Genomic DNA, 22,449 nt, shown 5'->3' on the forward strand with positions numbered 1-22,449 from the left:
TGTGTGTTATTTAGCACGTTATTTAAAAACGCCTCAGGCCGAAGAATCTCAGACAAGTGTGGTTTAAACATTTTTGCAAACTATAAAAAAATTACCTTCAGGCATCTCAAAGACATGAAATGTAATTTTTATTTTATTTCATGTTTTTAGATTTAATAAATAAATATTTTCTAATAAGTTTCACTTTCTTATGTTTGTTTTGAAGAGACCGTACATTAATAGTGGAAGAAATAGAAATTAAATTTGTTGTCACATTTGAAATAATCATTAATCATACAAATAAATAATGGTATATAAAAAGACTATATAATATAAATACTTTATTTTATTCAAAATATGGTGAACATCAAAAGTCTTATTCGTAAACAGCAATTTATTTTAGAAAAGTTTCATAAATCAAAATTTCCATACAAAATTTGATTTTTAAACTGTTTATAAAATGTTTATGATACATTTAAAAATTAAAAAAGTGTTTAGCTATAAATTATGTTGACAAATGATTTTTTTATCCCTTTTGCCACTAAACGGCCAACTATTTAAACTATACTTTTTTTCAAAAGTATTTTTAAAACTTTAAAAAGTTAGATCATAAATATTTTCGCTTTTAAACAAACAATAATTTATTAAAAAGACAAACAAATGTTCTCATTTTGTGGAACATAAATTTGAATTTTCAAACATTTTTAAATCTGATCTGGAGATTATTTTAGCACTTTAAAGAATATGGGAATTGTCGTCAGGTTGTCTTGATGTTTGCAGCCTATTCCATTATAATCATAAAAATTCTAAATAAAAGTAAAGAAAAATATTGTTAACTAAAACGTTTTATTGATATAATTGAATTATAATCCTTGTTTTTATTTTTCCTTCTTTGGGCAAGACAATATGTTTTTTTTTTTTTGTTATGGTCGTTTTTATAAATACAAAATAAATTCTCTTAATAATACTAGAAAACATTATAATAATTCTTTACAATTGAATTTTAAGCTAAAAATGACTCTCAAGTGTTTTTCATATGTCTATAAATAAATATATGTAGATACATCATACATAACATTTACGTATGTATGCATGTATTTATGTACAGCTGAAATGAATTTCAATTTTTTTAAATTATTTGAAAATGAAATGATTTGTATTGTAATGATGCGAATTGAATTAATTGAGCAATAATAATTGTTTCTAACTACATTTTAATATAATAAAATAAATAAAATCACACGTAAATTAAATAAGAATAATAAATGAGAATTGTAGAAAAATAATAATAATAATAATAAAAATAAAACAATATTTCAACAATTGAGTTTAAGATATTTACACATTTGATTAGTAAAAGCAATCATAGATAATAATCATAAATAATAATCTATGTTTCATATTTGTGGCTAGATAGTGGAAAGCTTATCACGTTACATTTTCTATAATCCAAGGCACGAATTTTGATATACGCGTACACACGCCTGGCAAGTTGGCCTCAGCACAGCCTATTCCCCACGATATAATACCAGCCAAAAAGTAACGACCATCTTGAGACTTTACCTAGAATTAAAATAAAATGTAAACCAAATACATAATTAATAAATTTTAAGGATCAGTGTAGTTAAGTAACTCACCTGCAGAGGACCACCTGAATCACCTTGGCAAGAATCTTGTCCACCAGTCTCATAACCAGCACATAAAAATATTTCCGGTATAAATTCTTGTCTTCCTGCTCTTAGGAACATGCTTTTGCAATTGTCGTTACTAACAATAGGCACCGAAACCTATAAACATTAAAAAATTAATACAGTTCAAGTATTCCTCGAGTGTAATTTGATTTACTTCTTGTAAAACTGATGGTAAGGTGCCTCCTTCACTTAGTCTTCCCCAGCCGGTCACTGTTGCATTCATTCCAATTAACAAACTATCCGTTTGCGGAAGACATATTGGACTAACATGAGGGGCAAATTCTAGTGGTTGCTCTAATTTAACCAATGCCAAATCATATTCATAAGTAAAAAAATTGTACAAAGGATGCACCACTTTTTTGGCAACACCTCTTTCAATGTAGGGCAATTGTTCCTGAACGTGTGAAAAATCATATTCGCCCACGCGTATGCGAATTTGGGAAATCAATAAACTGTAATCAAAAAGAAAATATGACGTAAATATGACCAATCATCCTAATAAAATGTTTTATGAAATAAATTCAAATGCAATTGTTTTACTGCATTTTATAATACATAACTTTGAACTGCATAAAAAGACAATTTGTTCCTCATAGGAACCATAGGACAAAATAATAATATAAAACCCCGTATTCATAAAGATATTAATCGCTTATTTTAGGTTTATTGCGCACATTTTCCATTCAAAATTAATACAATCCATCCAAGTCTATTGGACGTAAAGTCGAAAGAAATTTGTTTTAATTTTGGATTAGTATTGTATAAGCAGTGATTAAGTTTTCATTTGTGTTCGCTTAAGTGTTTTACGAATCTCTTATTGATTATTGCATTTTTATAAAATGCTAATTTATAAAATTATAATATGTAATCTGTGTAATAATACATACTCATCCACACAATGACCAGCAGTAGCGATCCAATTTTCATTTATAAGTGCTCCACCACATCGATGTGTACTGGAAAAGCCAAAGAAGGAAGTCCGACGCACAGATACCTGCCAAGGCCAACGTCCAAATGCTGCACTTTTACCACCTACAATGCGTGTTTCCGGTCGTGTTAAAACGGGTGTTCCACATTCTGTAATGGTTTCCAATTATTTTTTTTTATAGATCATCAAATAATTAATTATTAATGTTTACTTATAGGTAAATATATTAATAATATAGTATATAAAAGGAAAAGAGAAAAAACATACCACTACGGGCGGCTGATATGGTCTTAATAGTGGCGCTATCAATGTCTAAATGGTCACTAATTTCATTCGATTCGATCGAGCTGAGATTATGAGGTGGTGGTAATGTGTTTGAAGATGATGACGCTGCACTTGTTGTAGATGGTCGTTGTGAAGATGTTGGTCTCTGTGATGGTTTTGTTGGAAAAACAGCTGTTGTTGTTGGCATAGACCCCGCCGCCGTTGATGGTTTTTGGCTGTAACTTGTAGATGATGTAGAAGTTGGGGCTGGTTTTGTTGGTATGTACGTTGTTGATGGTGATGGTAAAGCTGAAGTTGTAGTCGTTGTTGTTGTTATTGCCGTACTACTGCTTACACTTGAGGTAGGTTTAGTATAGGGTTTGGTTGCATTAGGTGATGGCTTTGATGTTGGCTTAGTACTTTGTGCAACAACCTTTAAAGATGAAAACAAAAAAAAAACAAAAACAAATAAGAAATCATTTAGTCATCTTTTGATCGTCTAATGACTCCGCCCATAATGTACAATATGTAAATACTAAATTCTTCCTATACCTATTTTTCTAATTCTGCTGTTAAGTCTCTAGAAAGGCCTATGGTCAATAAAACATACGAACTAAATCCACTGACTGTATGTCTGTAAGTTAGTTAGATGAAAAAAAAAAAAACACATGTATAAATATAAATTTGTATTCATTTGGCCATTAAGCGAAAAGAAAAGCTAAAAGTACTGGCGCAAATACACTTCTACATAATATGTGAGTTTTCGGATCTGCTGCTCTGTAGATCTGAGTCACACTGTCTATCAGGGTCTGCACTTTTGCAGAGCACAAAACAAACATACACAAGTCTATACTGCACATGACAAGAGAGCTCTTGTGTTGCCACACCCAAAGTCAAGACAATCTTTCATCAAGTATTTTCAAACAATAAAACGTCCCCTGAAGCCACAAATTCATTATCCCTAACGCAAAGCTGGCCGTCCAGTCGGCAAGGGAGTGAGTGTGCAAAACATTATGCCAAAATGTAATATTTAAGTAAAAGTAAATGATCACAATGCCTTCAATTACTTACCTGAGGTTTAGTTTTTGCTGCTGTTGTTGTTGTTATCATTACCGTAGTTGTAGCTGTTGTTGGAGTAGTTGATGAGAATGATTCAACTGGATTCTTAGAAGGCTTATTCTTGATTGTAGTTGTAGTGCTTGTAGTACTGGTCGATTGTGTATTAAATGAAGGCTTTTGTGTTAATTGCTGTTGTAGTTGTTGTTGCGTCAACCAATCGAGGGCTGTTGTAGGCTTTTTACTGGGTTTGGGTGGCTTTGGTGGCTTAGGCGGCTTAGGTCTCAGTGTCGAAGGTTTATCCCATGATGGTGGCCTTGGCTTTGTTATAAAATTTGGTTCAGTCGTTAAGTGCCAATGTTGTTGCTGTTGCTGATTAACTAAAATTAAAAAGAAATACATTTAATTTTTTCCATTTGAGAGATTTTCGGATCCAATAATTTTCTATCTAATAACTCATTATGAATTCTTAATTTACTTGTTGTTGCTGAGGCAATACTAGCCGATGATTGTAAATCGCCCAAAATGGAATTCGATGTCCACAATAAGGATGGATCATCTGTCGTAGTGGTTGAGGTCGTACTTGTTGCAGAACTCGATAAAGCTGTACTTGCATATGGCGGCTTAGAATGGTGCGGTTTTACGAGCGCACCTTGATGATGTGGTCCGGAGGGTCTTATGACCAATGTGCCCGCACCATGTGGCCTTTCTATTGTTGTCATTCCGCTAAAAATACAAAATGTTAATAACTAAATGTAATTTTATTTGCAAAAATAAAATAAGAATGTCGTACAAAAGACAAAGTGGTTAAGCTTTTCGGAGCACAAATCACAGTGAATTTATTTAAAAATTTAAAATAAAAAATTGTTTTAATCTTTTCTTAAAAATAAAATATCCAATGTGTATAAGAATGTTAGAAGTACATACATATGTAGTTATGTATTATACTGAATTTTACAACATTTAAAATATTTTGTTGGGGCTGCGTTTTTATGGCCCATGACAATAGAAAAAAAAATCATACCTGATACTAGGCCGATGGGGCTGCTGAGGCGGCCGAGGCCTATGATTCATACTACCGATACCTAATGGTTTGGTCGGTCTGGTGTATGAAAAAGTATTCTGCTGTACTATATTATCTGTGTAGTTGTGAACACAACAAGAGCCAAACATAAACGAATCCACGCACATGCCAACATGTCTACCCTCTGACTTTATACACTCCCAAACAAACATACAAGTTCCTTCTATACGTCCCGTAGAACAAGGTTTCGGACTAATTTTAAAGTTTTGACTTCGTAGCAAATTGTCGTCCAAGTTGTGCTGGATCTGAAGACCATTGTAACCGAAGGCCGAACCACCAACGTTATGAGGCTGTCGAAAGAATGAATCCTCTTCATCCTCGTTTGAATTTAAATTTAAACTTTCGCTATTACGAAAGTTACTGCTAAAAGCACTTGCTTCGGCTTGATGATGGTATCCTCTGGCCGGTTGTAAATCATTATAAGCCGCCAAAGCCAATGGCAAATGCGTTAGCCTATATAATAGACAATTGACTAAAACTAACGCTAATAATACTTCTAGTATTTGGTTGAAGCAGGACTTTTTTAAAGGCCATCGAAAATAAAAATCTAAATGTCTTCTCCGTACGGTTAACGGTTCGTTTCTACTACTATCTTGTGAGTGCAGGTGTGAGAGAAAATGCGTCTGTGTTTGATGATGTTTGCGAAAGGGATGGAATGCTGCTGGACCATTTGTATTCGCTAGTTGAGCCCGAAAAGTGTGTACACTGAAATTTTGTGCTTGATGATTCTCCTTCTGTTCCTTAACATTCTGTTTATTAGCACCATCATAAGTATGATCATTATCATCGTATTGATTGACTAGCCATTGCCGACTATAGCGATTCCTCCTCATGTTTCAAGTGGATGTAGTGATCTAAAGAAAAAAAAAACATAATGATATGAAAACAAAAGTCCCAACAAGATATGAACAAAAGTTAATAAAAAGGTCTTCTGATTACATTTTACCACTTATTAAAGAATTTCGAAAGTTGTTAATTTCTTAGACAAATGTTTTTGAAATGTTTTCAGTTTTTTATTACATTTTTTTGTGTTTTTCGTTTTGTTTTTCTTTTCTTGGATTGTGTGTAGCGATGTTTGTAAGTACTAAATGATTTACCATTTTTAAGTAAGATACAAGATTGCGTGAGTCTATCTATGGTTTATAAGTTTAATTGTTAATATTTCTAATTGCTATCATCACTGTTATTACAGTCTATCACAAAAGCACTAGTAATAGTATTACACAAACAACGTACATATAGAAAAGATATTGCAGTCATTTAGTCACACACACATACATTTATATCGACAACTATTTGATGTCGGTACGCTGACGGCATATACGGTTTTGCTCACCTCCCCTGATAATCGTGTATTTTCTACAAACATAAATTATACACCAAAAGAGATAAATAAATAAACTTTTAATCCATTAGGATGACAAGAAAACAAGTATCGAGGTTCATAACTAGAATACTTTTTATTCTTCATTTATTTGTATTTACTAGATATTCATATTTACAGATTTACATATGCACATGTATGTATGTATGTATGTATGTATGTATGTATGTATGTATGTATGTATGTATGTATGTAGTAAACTTCACTATGTTCTTTGTAATTAAATATGTAACATTAAATACTGATTAATTAAAAATTTAAAAAAAAGTATTATACTTACTTATGACAAATGTTTTCTGTTTATGAAATAAATGTCTTCTTCTTTTATTAGTATTTCGAAGTGACAGTTTTAAAATAAAAACTGTTACTCCAAAATACATATGTATATCAATATAGAAACCCTATTAAATACTTCCATTACGATCCATCTAATTAAGTATGTGTTGGTAAAAACACAATATATGTATGTGTTTATGTGTGTATCTTTATGTACCTATTGCAGTTATTGCAGTAGTACGTACTTGTTATTGGCAACATTTTTTGTAAGCAACCAGTGACTGGTTTAATTGCAGCTTTTCACTTTTGCTTTAAAATTGTTTATTAAGAAAACAAAAAATAACTAAGCATTTTTTTGTTTTTGTTTTTGTCTAGCTGTTCCATGAAAATGCAAGAGCAGCAAATACAGCTAGTTCAACAAAATATGTATTTTACCAAATGCAATTAAAAACGTTAGTGCGTTAGTAATTTGCTAGAGACTTTTGCGAACTGACTGTTTGTTGAATGTTGAATGTCTGGCGTATGATCTACATCGCATATTTTTAGGGATTGGTATTATTTGTTCACTATTTAATACACACAAATACCGGCTTAAATTGTTAAATTTTTGTATTTTGGGTTTGGTTTGACATTTGCTTGCCAAATGCAACCTAAATATGTACGGCATACATATAATATACAAGTGTTTTTGGGGACAAATCTCAATTGGTTCGGTCGGCAACAAAATATTTTAACTATCTCTTATACTATGTGTCTTATAATAAACATAAGTACCTTTGGATCACTTATAAAAAACTTTCGATAATTAAACTAAAAGTTTATTTTCAAGAATTATATCAAGTTGAACAAAAACAAATGAAAAAACAAAAATCACTAAAAGAGCTCTTATCTGGTTAAATAAGTGTGTTAATTGTCCAATTCACAATCGGTGCTGTAAGGTTGTATCGTAGTATATCCTAATTTTTTATATTATTGATATGTTTTTGTTTCAAAAAATGTTATTTGAAAAATTTTTATTACATACAATGCTACAATATGTTTGAAGTTTGGTAAATATGTATATAAAAGTACACATAAGGATAATGCAATGCTATACATAAATACATATCCGAAAACTTTATTCAACATTTGACCTGAATTCGTTAAACATTTTCAAATATATAGTCAACTGATGACAATGCAATTTTGTGTCCAAAAATTCAAAATTCCAACTTCCAAAGGTCTGTACGTTCATACCTATCAAATATTAGACTAACAATGCCATTACCCCAAATAATTTTCATTGGTGTGAACGTATCTTTACATTTTCCAATTTAAAAGTTTAAAATCTTTATAAATTTAAAAATTTTTTTCATTTGAATTTTTTTATATGTATTATTTAAAACATAAAAGCTTCTCATAAAACAATTATTTAAATAATCTTGTGGAAACAATAGGTTATAAAAATGGAAAATGTAAAAAAGTTAATTTCATGGATACGATTATATTTGACTCCTTGCCACCTAATTTAAACAGATGGGCCAAATTCATAATTAATTTGTGACAGTTATTAACAACACGCATAATTCCAATTTTATTAAAACGTGTTTTTTACTAAAAATTGATTTTTTATTAACAATCTAGTGTGTTAGATTTATATTTTTTGTGCTAACATTATTACTAAATAATGCAACAACATGGTCGTAATAAACAAATACTACAAGTAAACGTGAATTTATTTTATTTTCTTTTCTTGTTTTGATCGATATCAGTAAGGAAATTATGTTAGTCAAATCAAGCACATGTGAACGCGGCCTTAAACTAAACTGAATTGAACTACATATAGTAACTGATAGTCAGATAAATACATATGTATAAGCAAAAATCTCAAGCCGTAATATGAGTGTTTTATAAAGTTTCCCAATTTTAAACATAAAATTTTTATTTATTTTTCTCTTTCTAAAATATGGGTCAGTTCCTGGCTAAAAGAATTTATATGTGCATATTGACTGGTTTACTTTAATAGCGTGTCTTTTTGGTTGGCAAGTTTAACGCCCATATTTTGTATTTTTTATTATTATTATTCTTTTTTTTTCAGTTTTGGTAAAAGATCTGGTTTGTGTGCCAATGTTAATGGCCATCTTAAGAAATGTTCATTAATCTAGTTTTGAAAATTGTATAAATATTTAAATGTTAATTGATACACACACTAATATCACATAACAATAATACATACGTATAACGCAGTTCAATAACCTTTATTTTATATGTATTGGTATGAACAATTATTGAATGCAAAATTAATCAATTTAATACTTTTTTTTTGCTGTTTGTATTTGTTAACAAAATAGCTGCTAGTAAAAAATTGTCTATTTGAGTAAAAAGTAATTAACAAATGTTCAACAAGCTAAGTATACGAATCATTTATCATATTTTATGTGTTTAAATATCTACATAAATGACTTAATTAAGTTTTAAAAATAGTTTACACAAGTATTTCGAACTTGTTTTACTTTCCTAACTGCGAATCTAGTGAATGCGAAAGATTAATTTTAAATGTTCTATTGATTGCTTCAAACTATTAAAAATGGGTCAAATAGCTTATTAAGTTGGCCCCCTTAATTATTTCTACAAAATCTTATTTTAAATGTAGATTTGAAAAGGCTAGACTAAAGTTTAAAACTATATTTTATGGCATGTTATGTTATTTTTTGTTTATTTTTAATATTTATGTGTAATTATTAAATTAATAATACCACGAAACTACATTTGTTCCCTAGTTATTTTTAAAGAGAATTTACGGCTATCTATTACTTACAATTCCACTTTAGGAATTTTTGTAATTTATATAATTAATTTCTATTTGATTTGAAAAATTAATAGAACTACATTTCTACTGCATTAGGTACTTCTATAATAAGTTTTAATCTTTTAACATTCTTTTTCAAATCACACAAAACCATTTACGGTCATTTGTTTGAAAGACAATAAATAAAAAAAACGTTTCATGTTGTTCATCTTCTCCAAATACTTCAGTCCAATTAACTTTAAAAGCAACGATGAAATTGATCATGTGTACCTTTAAGTAATGATCTTCTAACAACTTTTTACTTTTTATACAGACTAGAATGTTAAACTTCTAATGAAAACAATTTTCTTCTTTTACATAAAAGGAATAATAGTATTTATGAAGCTGTAAGATTTTTAAATCAAAATAATATCCTTGATTTGATGACTTTGGAGTCAATTCAATTGATTTTCACTTAATTATTTAAACTGACAAAATGTTTTTAACTAAAATATCACTTAAAAATTAAATGTTATATATGGATCTATTCGGTTGCCATGAATTTCTATATAAAAATTTAATAGGTTTGATTGTTTAATACATCTGTGTATGTATGTATTGTATAGGACTGCCACGCGTTAATGTAATTTTCTTTTCATTTCTTTTCGATCAATCAAAAAACCACCCGCCGCCATTCAATTCGTTGCGGATATTGTTGTGGCTTGGAATCTTTCTATTCAAAATATTAAAGTGTTTCTTTTTTCTTCTTTTCATTGTATATACGTATTTATTCTTTTTGTTGTTCAAAATCGAATGGGAATTTCGTCGTTGTCTTCGTTGTTATGATCATTATTGATCACGTGTGGCGTGGCAAATCAAATTGATTGATAAAGAAAAGTGTGTTGTCTTACTTTACTTGTGTATAAGCAAAAAATACAAACATAAATATGTATGTATGCTTATAACTACATAAATACATACATATGTATTTATATTGATGCCCCGTTGGTAGCAAGTGCTTGTCAATAATGTTTTATGATTTTACAATGGATGACATCCACTTAAGGTGAGAGTTTTTTAATTACAAACAAAATTTCTTATTTTAAAATCTATTCAAATTTCTAAAATGTAATTTTTTGCAATTCTTCATTTGCTTGAATAATTTTATAATTAATTAAAAAATTTGTGTGATTTTTTAAGTCTGCTGAGAACTGAAAATGATGGAATACGGTACGAAAAGGATTATAACCCAAATAACCGAACAATACATATCGTTATCGAGTTATGTTCTCCTTACTTTCTACCTTACTTTGTAAAGAAATAAGCTCCCATGTATAAACATAGATCAGTTTGAAATTCCATCTAATTTGGTCCATTCACGTCAGTAAAAATTTTTGTTTATGTTTTTGTTCATTAAATAGTTTTTAAACAGAAGTTAAAAACCATTTATTTAATAAACCCACATTTCGAAATAACCCACTCTCCCTTAAATCAAAATAATTTTAACACCAAATAAAAAATGAAATGTTATTAATTAAATTTATAAATCATTAAAGTTTTTATTATTATAATTTTGACTTAAAAAGGCGTGTGCTTTAAGTGTTTAAACATTAATTTGTTCACTTTTAAATAAATTTCTATTTTTATGTTCGTAATTTGTTAAGTAATAAAATTATTATAACAGTTGTTAATTTTTTACATAAGTACACTTATGTAAGTAGTTTATATATTCTATAATAAAAAAAAAACATTTTTTTCTTTAACTAAAGTAGTTTTTTTTAAATTAAGCAAAAAAAGTAAAGTTTTTAATGGAATAATCATTTTTGTTTATAATTGGGGATACAAAAATTTTTATAAGTTGAAATGTTTTAAATAATTTAAATAATCCATTCATTTCTTGTCTGGGTATATTTAAAGTTTTTGTTGCAATAAGTATTTCTTTCATTAAAGTGATATTATTGCAGTAAATTATTTAAGATGAAAAATAAATTTGTTATATGAGCTAATTAGCTAAAAGTGAAAAAAGCTATATAAAAAATTTTATTTCGAATGGAGTCATAAATCTAAAAAGGATTTAAATTTGCTTAAAAATAATAACTCGACACTTCTTTTAACATTAATGAACAGCTTTTCGTAAGTTAATAACAAGAATTGTTAATACAGTTGAAATATTATACTTTTGCGACAACAATTTAATCATAAGTTCAAAATATGTATTTAAATATCTAAAAATAAATATATAAAACACCTCAACCTACATTTGAACATACGTACATACATATATGCATATGTTCATTAATATGTATCTAGTATGTCTGTAACATCAACTTACACTTTTTATTATTTTCATACTAGTATGTACAATTTTAAAATGAATTTAACGTACATTTCAAAGAGTTTTTATTGCATAATTTATTTTTTCTTCTGTTTTTTTTTTTCAAAATGACACAAATAAGTCACGCATGCTTACAAATTTACATTGCACAGAAATAAAGTTGATAAAAAAAGCACAAAAACAAAAACTAACTTTAAAAGTTTAAGCAATAAACAAAAACAAAACGAGAGCATGATCAAATAGTTTGTTAACACCAAAATCATTCAGCTGTTTACACTGAGAAAAAATAATAATAAATAAATAAATACATAAATGCTGTCTGTCACTTTACATTTATACGCATGTGTGCAATATACACACATATCGTCACCTGAAACACAAACGGCCCAAACTAGCAAAAAATCCAAAATCGATTTTATGTTGATTCTAATGTATTTTCCAGTTTTTCCTACCAAGCGTGTCCCCAGTTGGCGGATGGTGGGTGGTGATGGAGCATCTATCCTCTCCCAGCTTAAAGTCACTTAAGCTGAGAGAGTTTATATTCCCCGCGGAACATAAACTGGAAAAAAACAAACATGAAAAATACAAATATTAAAATTACGGTGCAGGGCTAAGCCAGATATTCCGAAGACGACCTGGTCGGTGCAATCAACCTCAAAAGTAAGGGTATCTCAAAAAAGCCCTGAAAAACGTAAAGAGGAAGCAATACATGCATTTATGATGACATTAAAATGAGAAATTTTATCAAATTGAGCAAGTCTAAAGTTAGTATGATTACGAGCACATTTATACAAAATTGGCCGTGCGAATTCAGACGAATGTAGAGCATATGGAGAAGACAGTAAAACTCTGGAGCACTTTCTTTATCACTGTCAGACATTCGTCGAAGTTATATCTAAGTATTTTGGAATAAAAAGTCCAATTTATCCATTTGTATATAAGCCATTGTCAACTTTAATAATAACTGATAGATTATACTATTAAACAATATGTACAAATAAATCGCGTTGATAGAAACAAACTTTTCAATTGAAATAGTTTATTACTTCTCCTGTAAAATTTTAAAAATATTAGATAGGGTCTTTTGCATTTTAGGTGACGTTTAAACACCAATTACAAAAGTTTTTTTTTCAAAAATGTAAATTTTAATTTTAGAATTTTATTTGTATTTATTTAGCGTTTTTACTTCATTAAATGGTTTTTTCTTAAGTCTTTTGTTTATCTTAAAATCTTTGTAATATTAATAAATCAGCTTTTGTGTTGTTTTTTATTGTTGTTATACTTCATGAATTCTTTTTTAATCCCAAGTTTTCAGATCCTTAAATTGACAATTTTTTACTTAATAAAATGTAAGTTTGTGTCTTAAGTCTTTTGTTTATCAAAACGTGTGGATATTTAAACTTACTTCTAAAAATATAAAAAAATTGGTTTTATAGGTCACACTGAGGGAAAAATTTACTTTACTTAAATATACTTTTATTCCCTCAGGGAGAAGAGGTAAAACTCGCTCTAAGTATTTAGTTTATAAATCATTAAAATTAAAGAAAGAATTGAAAAAGTTTAAAGGGTATTAATGACCATAGTAGAATTATTCACATACATATACAAACATATGTTTTCACTTAAAAGTTGTTATTCATCCCAATCATTCTTTCAAAGAATCAAATCGTTTATTAAGTTCTGTTAGAACACCAGAGACAAAACAGACAATGGATATATGCCTTGTTCTTACATAACCACTAACTTTTCAATGACTACTACATACTATATGCATTACTTTAAGTATATTTATGATGATTTACATAAAATCAGATCTTATTGTCTATCAGTATATGCGTCCGTCCAACTATTCGTGTTATTAAATTACACGTCGCACGTATTACCTTTGACGTATGAACGATAGTTAAAGATTTTATTGCTGTCTAGCCATTCAAATCAAAAAAATTAGCATTTTTTAAATATAATTTTAAAAGTAGGACGAATTAATTCTTTGATATAACTGATGCGTATATTTGTAAACAATGTTATGTTTTTATAAATGTGGATTTCATTCATATACAGACATACATAGAAAATAATAAAATTTAATACAACTACAATTGCATGTAAGTGTAAGTAAGCATTTATGTATTTTTTTTTTTTCTTTTAGATTTGGAGACTTATACTGTTATGTCATTTTATTCGTATGGAATTGTTACGTGTTATTCTGTCATTATTCTGCTTGATGGCTTTAGGTAATGTTAGCATTATTATTATTAAAAATTCAACAAATTATTTAACAACAATAATAATAAGGAATTTCTTGGATCTATTTTGTGTGTGTGTGTTTTTTATGGGGTTCAAATAATCTTGTGTACTTAACATTTATTATATTTTCATGCTACTTCTTCATTCAAGTACATAATTTATTCACTTACCAAGTTTTTTGTTTTTCCAATTATAAAATTAAGCAAAATCCAAAACATCAAGTCATCGATCGGTACATGAACAAGGAAATAAATATATGCTGGAATAGTATTGGTATTGGTAGTGTTGGTGGGTATTGGTAATAGAAGATGATCGGCCAGTATCAATAAATTTATTTTATTTTTCTTTAAATCGTTTGTAATTTAGTAGTTTTTCTTTTTATATTTTCCTAATGACTTTAAACAAACGATGCATGGACAGACAGGCAGTCGGGCAATTGTTTATAACTGTAATTAATTAATAAGTGAACACTGGTTTTACACTTACGAAACATAAATGTTAAAAATCTAAGATAGTAATTATTTAATAATGATGCTTTAATTGACTTTAATATTTTTAGTTTTTTTTTATTTAGAAATATCTTTGTTAATTTAATTTATTTTTTAAAAATTTCTCCATTTGACTGTTATTATTTTAGTATTTGTTTTGTTTTATTAAAATGCAGGCAGCAGGCAGTATGTCAGTTTTTCTCTCACACTCTACGGTTTCGGTGCATTACACTTGAGTTATTTTTATTATTTTTGAATGAATTGATTACGTTTTCATGCCACAAACAAAGAAACAATCAAACAAACGATGGAATGAACGAATTTTAAATAAAAGTGAAAAACAATTACAAATACGCGGTATGTTAAATATTTTCATTAATTTTTTTCTTTGTAAACTTTTCTTATTGTTAAAAATACAACTTTATGACTTCTTTTTTGTTGCCAATAATATTTAATGATGTGTACAACACTTTTCTTTAAGTTATTTTTTTTTTTTGTTTGTTTGTTATAATTAATAAATTATATCATTTTCTCTTTTATTTCTCATTGACTTTTCTTTTCTTTTGTTTTAACTTTTTTTATTTTGTTATTAACTGTTTAAAAATGTAAATTAAAACGTTTTTCTTTTTATTATTGGCAAAATACTCTTATTGCATGTACATATATGTTTTAATATTAAGTTTATTTTTTAATATAAAAACATTAATTAAAATATTGCTTAAATTTTTTATTGCACGTTTTACTTTTTGATTTTTATATATTTTGTTCAGTTTAAATGCTTTCTTTATTATTATTATTATTATTTACTCAGTCTTTTAGTTACAAAACATTTATTTATTTCGATGTTATTGAATTTTGTGTAAATGATTGTGCCCTTGGTTAGTTAACATCCTCCAATAATGTATTTTCAATAACAACTGTAAAATAAAATAATATAAAAAAACCAAAATATTAAAGTAAAAGTTTTTCTGCTCAATAAAATTTTCGTAACAATTTATAATCTTGAACAGAGAAATAAAATAAAATCATAAAAACGATAATAAATACTCGTTTATAAATATTTTTGGGTTATCATTAAATTTGTTTTAGGTTTTTAAAAAGCAGTATGTAAATTTGATTTAAATTATGGGCACGGAATGAAAAAAAAAAACTTCCCAGTTAATCACTTAATTTTAGTGTGCGTCTGTGTTTTAAACTAATTATGTAAATTTAAATGTCAAACTTATAGCTATTTAAGTTTAAGCATTTATTTTTTTTTACTTCTGGTCTTTCTACTCACGAATTTTAAATCTCAAATGAAATCAATTCGAAAGATTATCTTTAGTTTAAGCTAAAAATAATGTTAAATATTAAATCTTGATGCATGATATTAGCTAAACCACTTTATTTCGATAATTTAACAAATGTGTTTAGAAACAAGTTTAAAATCATATAGTTTGCATTGGTATTTCTTTTAGCCAAATGATTTTTTACAAACTTTGCATTTCTTCAGTAACTTAATTCCTTTTATGTAATTTGTTGATATGATGATGTTAATTGATATAATTTTATATGAAAACTCGTTGTAGGCGAGAGTATAGACTAGACTATAGACTAGACTATAGACTAGACTATAGACTAGACTATAGACTAGACTATAGACTAGACTATAGACTAGACTATAGACTAGACTATAGACTAGACTATAGACTAGACTATAGACTATAGACTATAGACTAGACTATAGACTAGACTATAGACTAGACTATAGACTATAGACTAGACTATAGACTAGACTATAGACTAGACTATAGACTAGACTATAAACTAGACTATGTACTAGACTATAGACTAGACTATAAACTGGACTATAGACTAGACTATAGACTAGACTATAGACTAGACTATAGACTAGACTATAGACTAGACTATAGACTAGACTATAGACTAGACTATAGACTAGACTATAGACTAGACTATAGACTAGACTATAGACTAGACTATAGACTAGACTATAGACTAGACTATAGACTAGACTATAGACTAGACTATAGACTAGACTATAGACTAGACTATAGACTAGACTATAGACTAGACTATAGACTAGACTATAGACTAGACTATAGACTAGACTATAGACTAGACTATAGACTATCAGCTGTAGAATTGAACAAATCTGTATAATGTAGATAAAAACAAAAAGACTTAAGCAACAAACTTTATAGAATATTTACGTACAAACATTCCTTAAAAATAAATAAAAATAAATAAATATGGTTTAGATTGATAAATGTAGAATTCTTAATATATTTCTTAATCGAGACAATCAGTAGAACATCATTAATGAAAACAATGCTTGAAAACCTCCAATGTAGATAATTTTGGATAAGTTGTGACTTTAGTTCATAATTGCCTTCATAATTGCAATACAATAACAAATTGTTATTAAAAAATAAAGAAAACGAAAATCTCTTTAATGTTTTAGCATGGAAAGATTATAATAAAAACTGAATACAATTTTATTAATTAAAACTTATTTCTAATTTGTTTGCACACACACATATACTGCCATAACTACATACATACACATCTGTGTTTGTGTTTAAGTGTATGAATGTCTGTATATTTCCATCTGAAAACAAACACTCGTGCTTAACATTCACTAGCGACACATTAGTAAACAATTTTCTAACAATTTCCGCATTTGTTGCAGTGCAGAAACAAAAAAAATTAAATGAAATACTTGACTACTTTTTGTTATTGTTGTTGTTATTTTTGCAGTATTTTCTTTTGCATTATTTTTTTGTAATTTTTGTTAGTTTTTTATGGTGGTTTTTTCACATCAGTTTGTAAACTTCTTTATGCATTAAAAAAGATGGAGAGGTTGCAAATGAACATACCAAACAATCCCGATTCAATTGTACCGAAAAAACAGATTCTTAAAGTTTTCTATTTTTCTATATATAACAGCAGATGATAACTGTAACAAAACACGTACACTAATTAGTCGACTTTTAAAACATGTTCGTTCGATACTCTTCTCATACTCTTGAAGTAAAATTCAATAAAAATAATAAAAATAAGAAAAACCACATCGACGAGTAGCAGAGTTCAATGCTTTGGCAATAAGTAATTTTCACAAGTAAAGAAAATTGGTTAGAAAATATTTAACTACAGCAGAAACAACAACAAAAACTAAATGAAAAATTAAAAAAAGAGAAGCTTTTCTTTCTTCAAACTTAACCATCACAATTTTGCTGTTTTTTCATTTTGTTCTTTAGTTGCCTCTAACAGGGACATATAGTTCGCTTCGCCTTCTCCCCATTATACAATATAAATACATACATACTTACATAAATAAATAAATAAGTTTTTATAAGTAAGTTCACAATGTACATACATACATACATACATACATACATACATACATACATACATACATACATACATACATACATACATACATACGTAAATATGTATATTTTTATGTTCAAGTTAGTTTTTCTTCTTCTCATATGCCGAGATGCGATAATACCTTTCAAGTTGTCTGGTCTGAAATGGTGGTTGATTGCACTTATGTCTATTGAGGTGTATGTATGTATGTTTTCGACTGTGCAATTATCTGTGTGTGGCAGTGTATGTAATATATTCTGAACTGTATGTGCAGTTAATTAATTTTTGTTTTCTTTAAATATTTCTATTTTGTACGGTAAATCATTCTGTCTATTGTGTGTTCAAGCGTTAAAAATACTGCACTCAGATCTTAGTGATCTTAAGTTAAAGTTGATCATATATTGGGGTATGTGTGTATCTATGAATGTATGTATATGTGTCTCAAAGACAAACATATACACATCTATGCTGAACATTAACGCAATTTATTCATTCTAATGCAACAGTTTCCCATTGTCTATAATCAATAAACACAAATAACACGTAAAGTACAAATATCGCTGATTTTATTTATTAGTTTCCAACTCGATACATTTCTAACTCTGTAAAATTGGGATTAAATCTTTTAAATACTTAGTTTATCTGTTAATGACATATCTAATACATAAATAATATAGTAATTCTAAAAATAATAATGTTATAGAATTTTGCAAATCGGACATGAAGTTTCTGCGCTCATAAAATTTTGCAAAATTACTTGAAATACCCTTAAATCATATAATAAAATTTTGTGAAAATTGCCACTTTTACTTCTTCAGGAAATAGTTGACTTGTTATATTCATTTCCCTTTCAGATAAATCTATCGATTTAATGTTTTAATTAGTCAAATTATTAATCGGCTGATGAATTACAATTGTCTCAAGGATATACGAATCAGTCCAAAATAACGGAAATTCAGAAAAATTTCTGTAACTGTATCCGATAATTATAGGTGTATATTCATACATACAAGCTATTACTTAAAGTCCACATTTGACCATAAGCAAGAGAGGAAGATCCCAGTTTACCTATCTCTCTCACTCTCTCCTAATCCTGCTCTTATATTTTGATGACAATTCTTGGTAAAACGTGAATCAACCAACAACAAACAGATCGAATCATATTAATACTTGTATTGGAAAATAATGTTTTCATACAATGTATTCGCTGAAAACATGCTGTGTGTTGTGTAGAGATTGTTGCTTAATTTGTATCGCGTGGTAATTTGCAGCAGATGTAAACAAAAACTAAACATTATTTATTTTTATTAAATAAACCAAGAAAAATAATCCACCATAAACATTTATGGAGATATTAATAACTTCAGAACAAGTTGCGGCTGTTAGAAGAGAAAAAGGTTGTATTTAGTTATTTAATTATTTATTTCTTAATTAACATAAAGTAGTAAAATGGTGTTAATTTTAAGATTTCAACACTTTTTCTTTGTTCTTCTCTATCTACTGCTCACTAACTACAAAAATGTCGTAATAGAACAAGAAATGCATTTTAGAAAAGAAGAAAAACAAAACATAAAAAATGGATTTAAAAAATTAAAACACATTGAACTACTAAATAAATAACTAACTAACTAACTGGATGACTGGCTGGTTGGCTTAGTGACTGACTGATAGATAATACATAAACAACAATGGAAAGAGTGCGAGTAAGTGAATAAGTCTATTTAGTATTTTGCAATCATGCGTGCATTTTTTTAATAAACTAAAGATGCTCCTCATTTTTTGTCGAAACAAGTCAACAAGTATCTATCTCTGTTTTCAGCCTTCTTCTACTTCTTTAAATCGCTAGACTAGCGGTGTACGAGTGGTCGTATTTATGTACATGAGTATGTATGTGTGTATCTGTGTAACGATATGACCGCATTGCGTTTTATGTTGACAGTAAATGCAATTTGAACTTGATACACAGCAACGTGACACGCATATTATAATATTAAAAGACTACTTGCTGGCTGCTTGACTATAAAACGTTTTTATTTAATTTTTTTTGCCGCTAAGTCTACATGTATCTGGTTAAATGACTGGTGGCTCTAGAGCTAAGTAGATTGCTTAGTTGATTGGTCGTTTGGTAAATTCATTAGTGAACCGTTTTGATCGTGATCGATGAAATTTACTAAAGCTAATCAAGTAGTTACTATTTTAAATAATCTACACAACACTTTAATTACATATTACATAAAAAGCCTAGACAAAAGAAAATCTACTTTTAATCACTTTACATACATATGTAAATATGTATGTATGTATTTACAATTTGCAAGAAGAATTTGAAAACGGTATGTTCACATATTGAACAATCTATTTTCTCGAATAATTTTATCAGACACAGTCTCCGGACATTTACTATTGAAAATCAGCAAAATCTGAAAGATGACATTTTCACAATTATTAATATACTATAGTTAATATAAGCAGTGTATATATCAAGAGATAAATATCTTAAAGAACTTTCATTTGATTTCAACTTTCATTTCATTTTCATTACTCATAACAATTAATCAAAGGTTTATAAAACAAATTTTCATACAAAATTTTTTCTATAAACCTTTGATAAATTATTATGAATAAGGCAGTATGTCTAGGAAATAAATTATCTGATCTATATAAAAATTTTCAAAAAACATTTAAAATATTAAAAAATAAAATAAATCAATTAATATTTTATATTATAATAACAATAGTAATACGTTCTAATTCTTTCTTAAAAGATGTTTAAAAAAATCAAACATATTATATGGAATTGTGAAATTAATTTGCTTTAAATATTTTTTGAACTTTTGTCTATAACATGTTCGCTCTTGACCGATTTAATAATTTTCTTGTAAGATTTTGTAATAAATTTTACGTGCTTCAGTTAATAATAGACACTTTTCAACATTCACTACGCTGACAGACAATATTTCAAAAAAATATATAAATTTATTTCATTTTCCGCTTTTTAATATTTCAAACGCATGCGCACCAGTTTTTGCGACTCTTGCATAAATAATTATTATTAAATAAATAAACATTAATAAAAAAAAAATAAAACTACATAACTTTTCATAAGTAAATTGCTTACAGCAACCACATTAATATGTAATTGTAAGTGGAATAAATGTTATACTAAGAAAAAAAAAACAAAATATTGAAGAAAAAATTCATCACTAAACTCTCACTTTTTACATAAAAAATTCAAAATCCAAAAAACAATTAAACCAAATATTGACGGCATTTTTTCTTTTATCCGCAGTGTGTTGGCTGGTATTAAAGAAGTTTTTATTTTATTATATAGGTGTTTAATAAGGGGGTTTTAGTTATGTATTTAAAAAATATATTTTTTTATTATTATTATTGTCATTGATTTAATTTTTGCACATTTGCGTAGGTTTTAAAACAATTACCTATTTATTTGTTTTTTTTTATTACAATAATTTTATTAAGTGAAACACCTTCCATTTATGATTTTTTTTTTACACTTTTCTCTCTCTCTCTTTTGTTTTTAATTATATTTAAGTATTATTTTTTATTATTGTCATTATTACGAATGTTAGTGATTGATTGAGACATGGAGGTAAAAGTAATTTCCTTTTAAAAATGGCATTTATCATTAATATATAAATGATCTTTAACTTGTATTTCACTCAACTTGAAATTGCAATTTATTTATATACGTACGTTTTACACATATATACATACATATACATATGTATGTATATAATAAGGAGTATGTATGTATTTAGTTATGTATATAGATATGAAAGTATATATTACTACAACATGTTTTGATTTTTTTCACTTTTTGTTAAAACTACATTTGCTTTTTCGTCTTGTTGTTTTTTTTTCTTTTTTAACTTCTTGGTATTATTTTATCTTTTGAAAAACACTTTTTATAACAACTTTTTTGCCATCCGCACCGAACGAACCGCTCTAGTGGAAGCTTGTGACGGAACTGTGCAGTAATTGTGTTAAACTTAAACATAAAACCTCTAAATGGCGGGGAAAAAAAGACTTAAACCGACAAAAACACACTCATTGAGTCATACATACATACATATGTACTTATTAAACCAACGTTTGGAGTAATGAAAATACCGACATATTTACATGAGAGTTTTATTTTTTAAGCCAAACAAAAACCCCACCAAGAGAGAGAGCTTTCTTTCATCGTAAAGATGCTGCGCAAAGCAGTGTTAACATAATAAGCGTTCGAAGATTCATTTCTTTTAAGCAACTTTTTTGTCACATATAGATGGAACTTTATTGTTTCTATTATGATATTGTCTCTAGTCTAATATACGAACGTGCAGAAGGACATTGCTTAATAGACTTCGTTATTTATTAAAAGGCTCCATTGGAAACGTAAAACTTTTATGTGTGCTTCTTACAAAGGTGAAAAATAACATATGACTTTCTAATTTACCAGATATTTTTCTTCTTCGGAAATTATAGGATCAAGTTCAGGAATATACAAACTACCAAAATCGTTAAAACAACTGAAAAAAACGCTAATTTACTATCACAAAGAGTGAACATTACACA

At 27.9% G+C, this 22,449-nt stretch overlaps 1 protein-coding gene and 1 long non-coding RNA gene across 3 annotated transcripts in view; both read right to left on the reverse strand.

The window, feature by feature from the left end:
- Positions 1–806: 806 nt before the first annotated feature.
- On the reverse strand, positions 807–15,099 carry LOC111690230 (serine proteinase stubble). Of its 2 annotated transcripts, XM_046950819.1 has the most exons (10): positions 14,182–15,099; positions 12,135–12,323; positions 4,943–5,856; positions 4,397–4,644; positions 3,934–4,298; positions 2,866–3,295; positions 2,558–2,747; positions 1,825–2,122; positions 1,617–1,766; positions 807–1,542 (listed from the first exon to the last, which is right to left on the reverse strand). In XM_046950819.1, the coding sequence occupies exons 3-10, from the start codon at positions 5,833–5,835 to the stop codon at positions 1,408–1,410; spliced, it is 2,709 nt and encodes a 902-aa protein (XP_046806775.1). In that variant the 5' UTR covers positions 5,836–5,856; positions 12,135–12,323; positions 14,182–15,099; the 3' UTR covers positions 807–1,407. The 2 variants fall into 2 exon arrangements, with proteins under 2 accessions (XP_046806775.1, XP_046806774.1); XM_046950818.1 differs by lacking the exon at positions 12,135–12,323.
- A 183-nt stretch (positions 15,100–15,282) lies between these two features.
- LOC124419889 overlaps positions 15,283–22,449 on the reverse strand; it is a 28,388-nt gene continuing 21,221 nt past the window's right edge. The window contains exon 3 of the long non-coding RNA XR_006940880.1: positions 15,283–15,416. This is a non-coding gene — a long non-coding RNA (uncharacterized LOC124419889). The remainder of the gene's footprint in view (positions 15,417–22,449) is intronic.

Source organism: Lucilia cuprina, chromosome 4 (genome assembly GCF_022045245.1).
Source record: "Lucilia cuprina isolate Lc7/37 chromosome 4, ASM2204524v1, whole genome shotgun sequence".
In the NCBI taxonomy this organism is placed as follows: domain Eukaryota; kingdom Metazoa; phylum Arthropoda; class Insecta; order Diptera; family Calliphoridae; genus Lucilia; species Lucilia cuprina.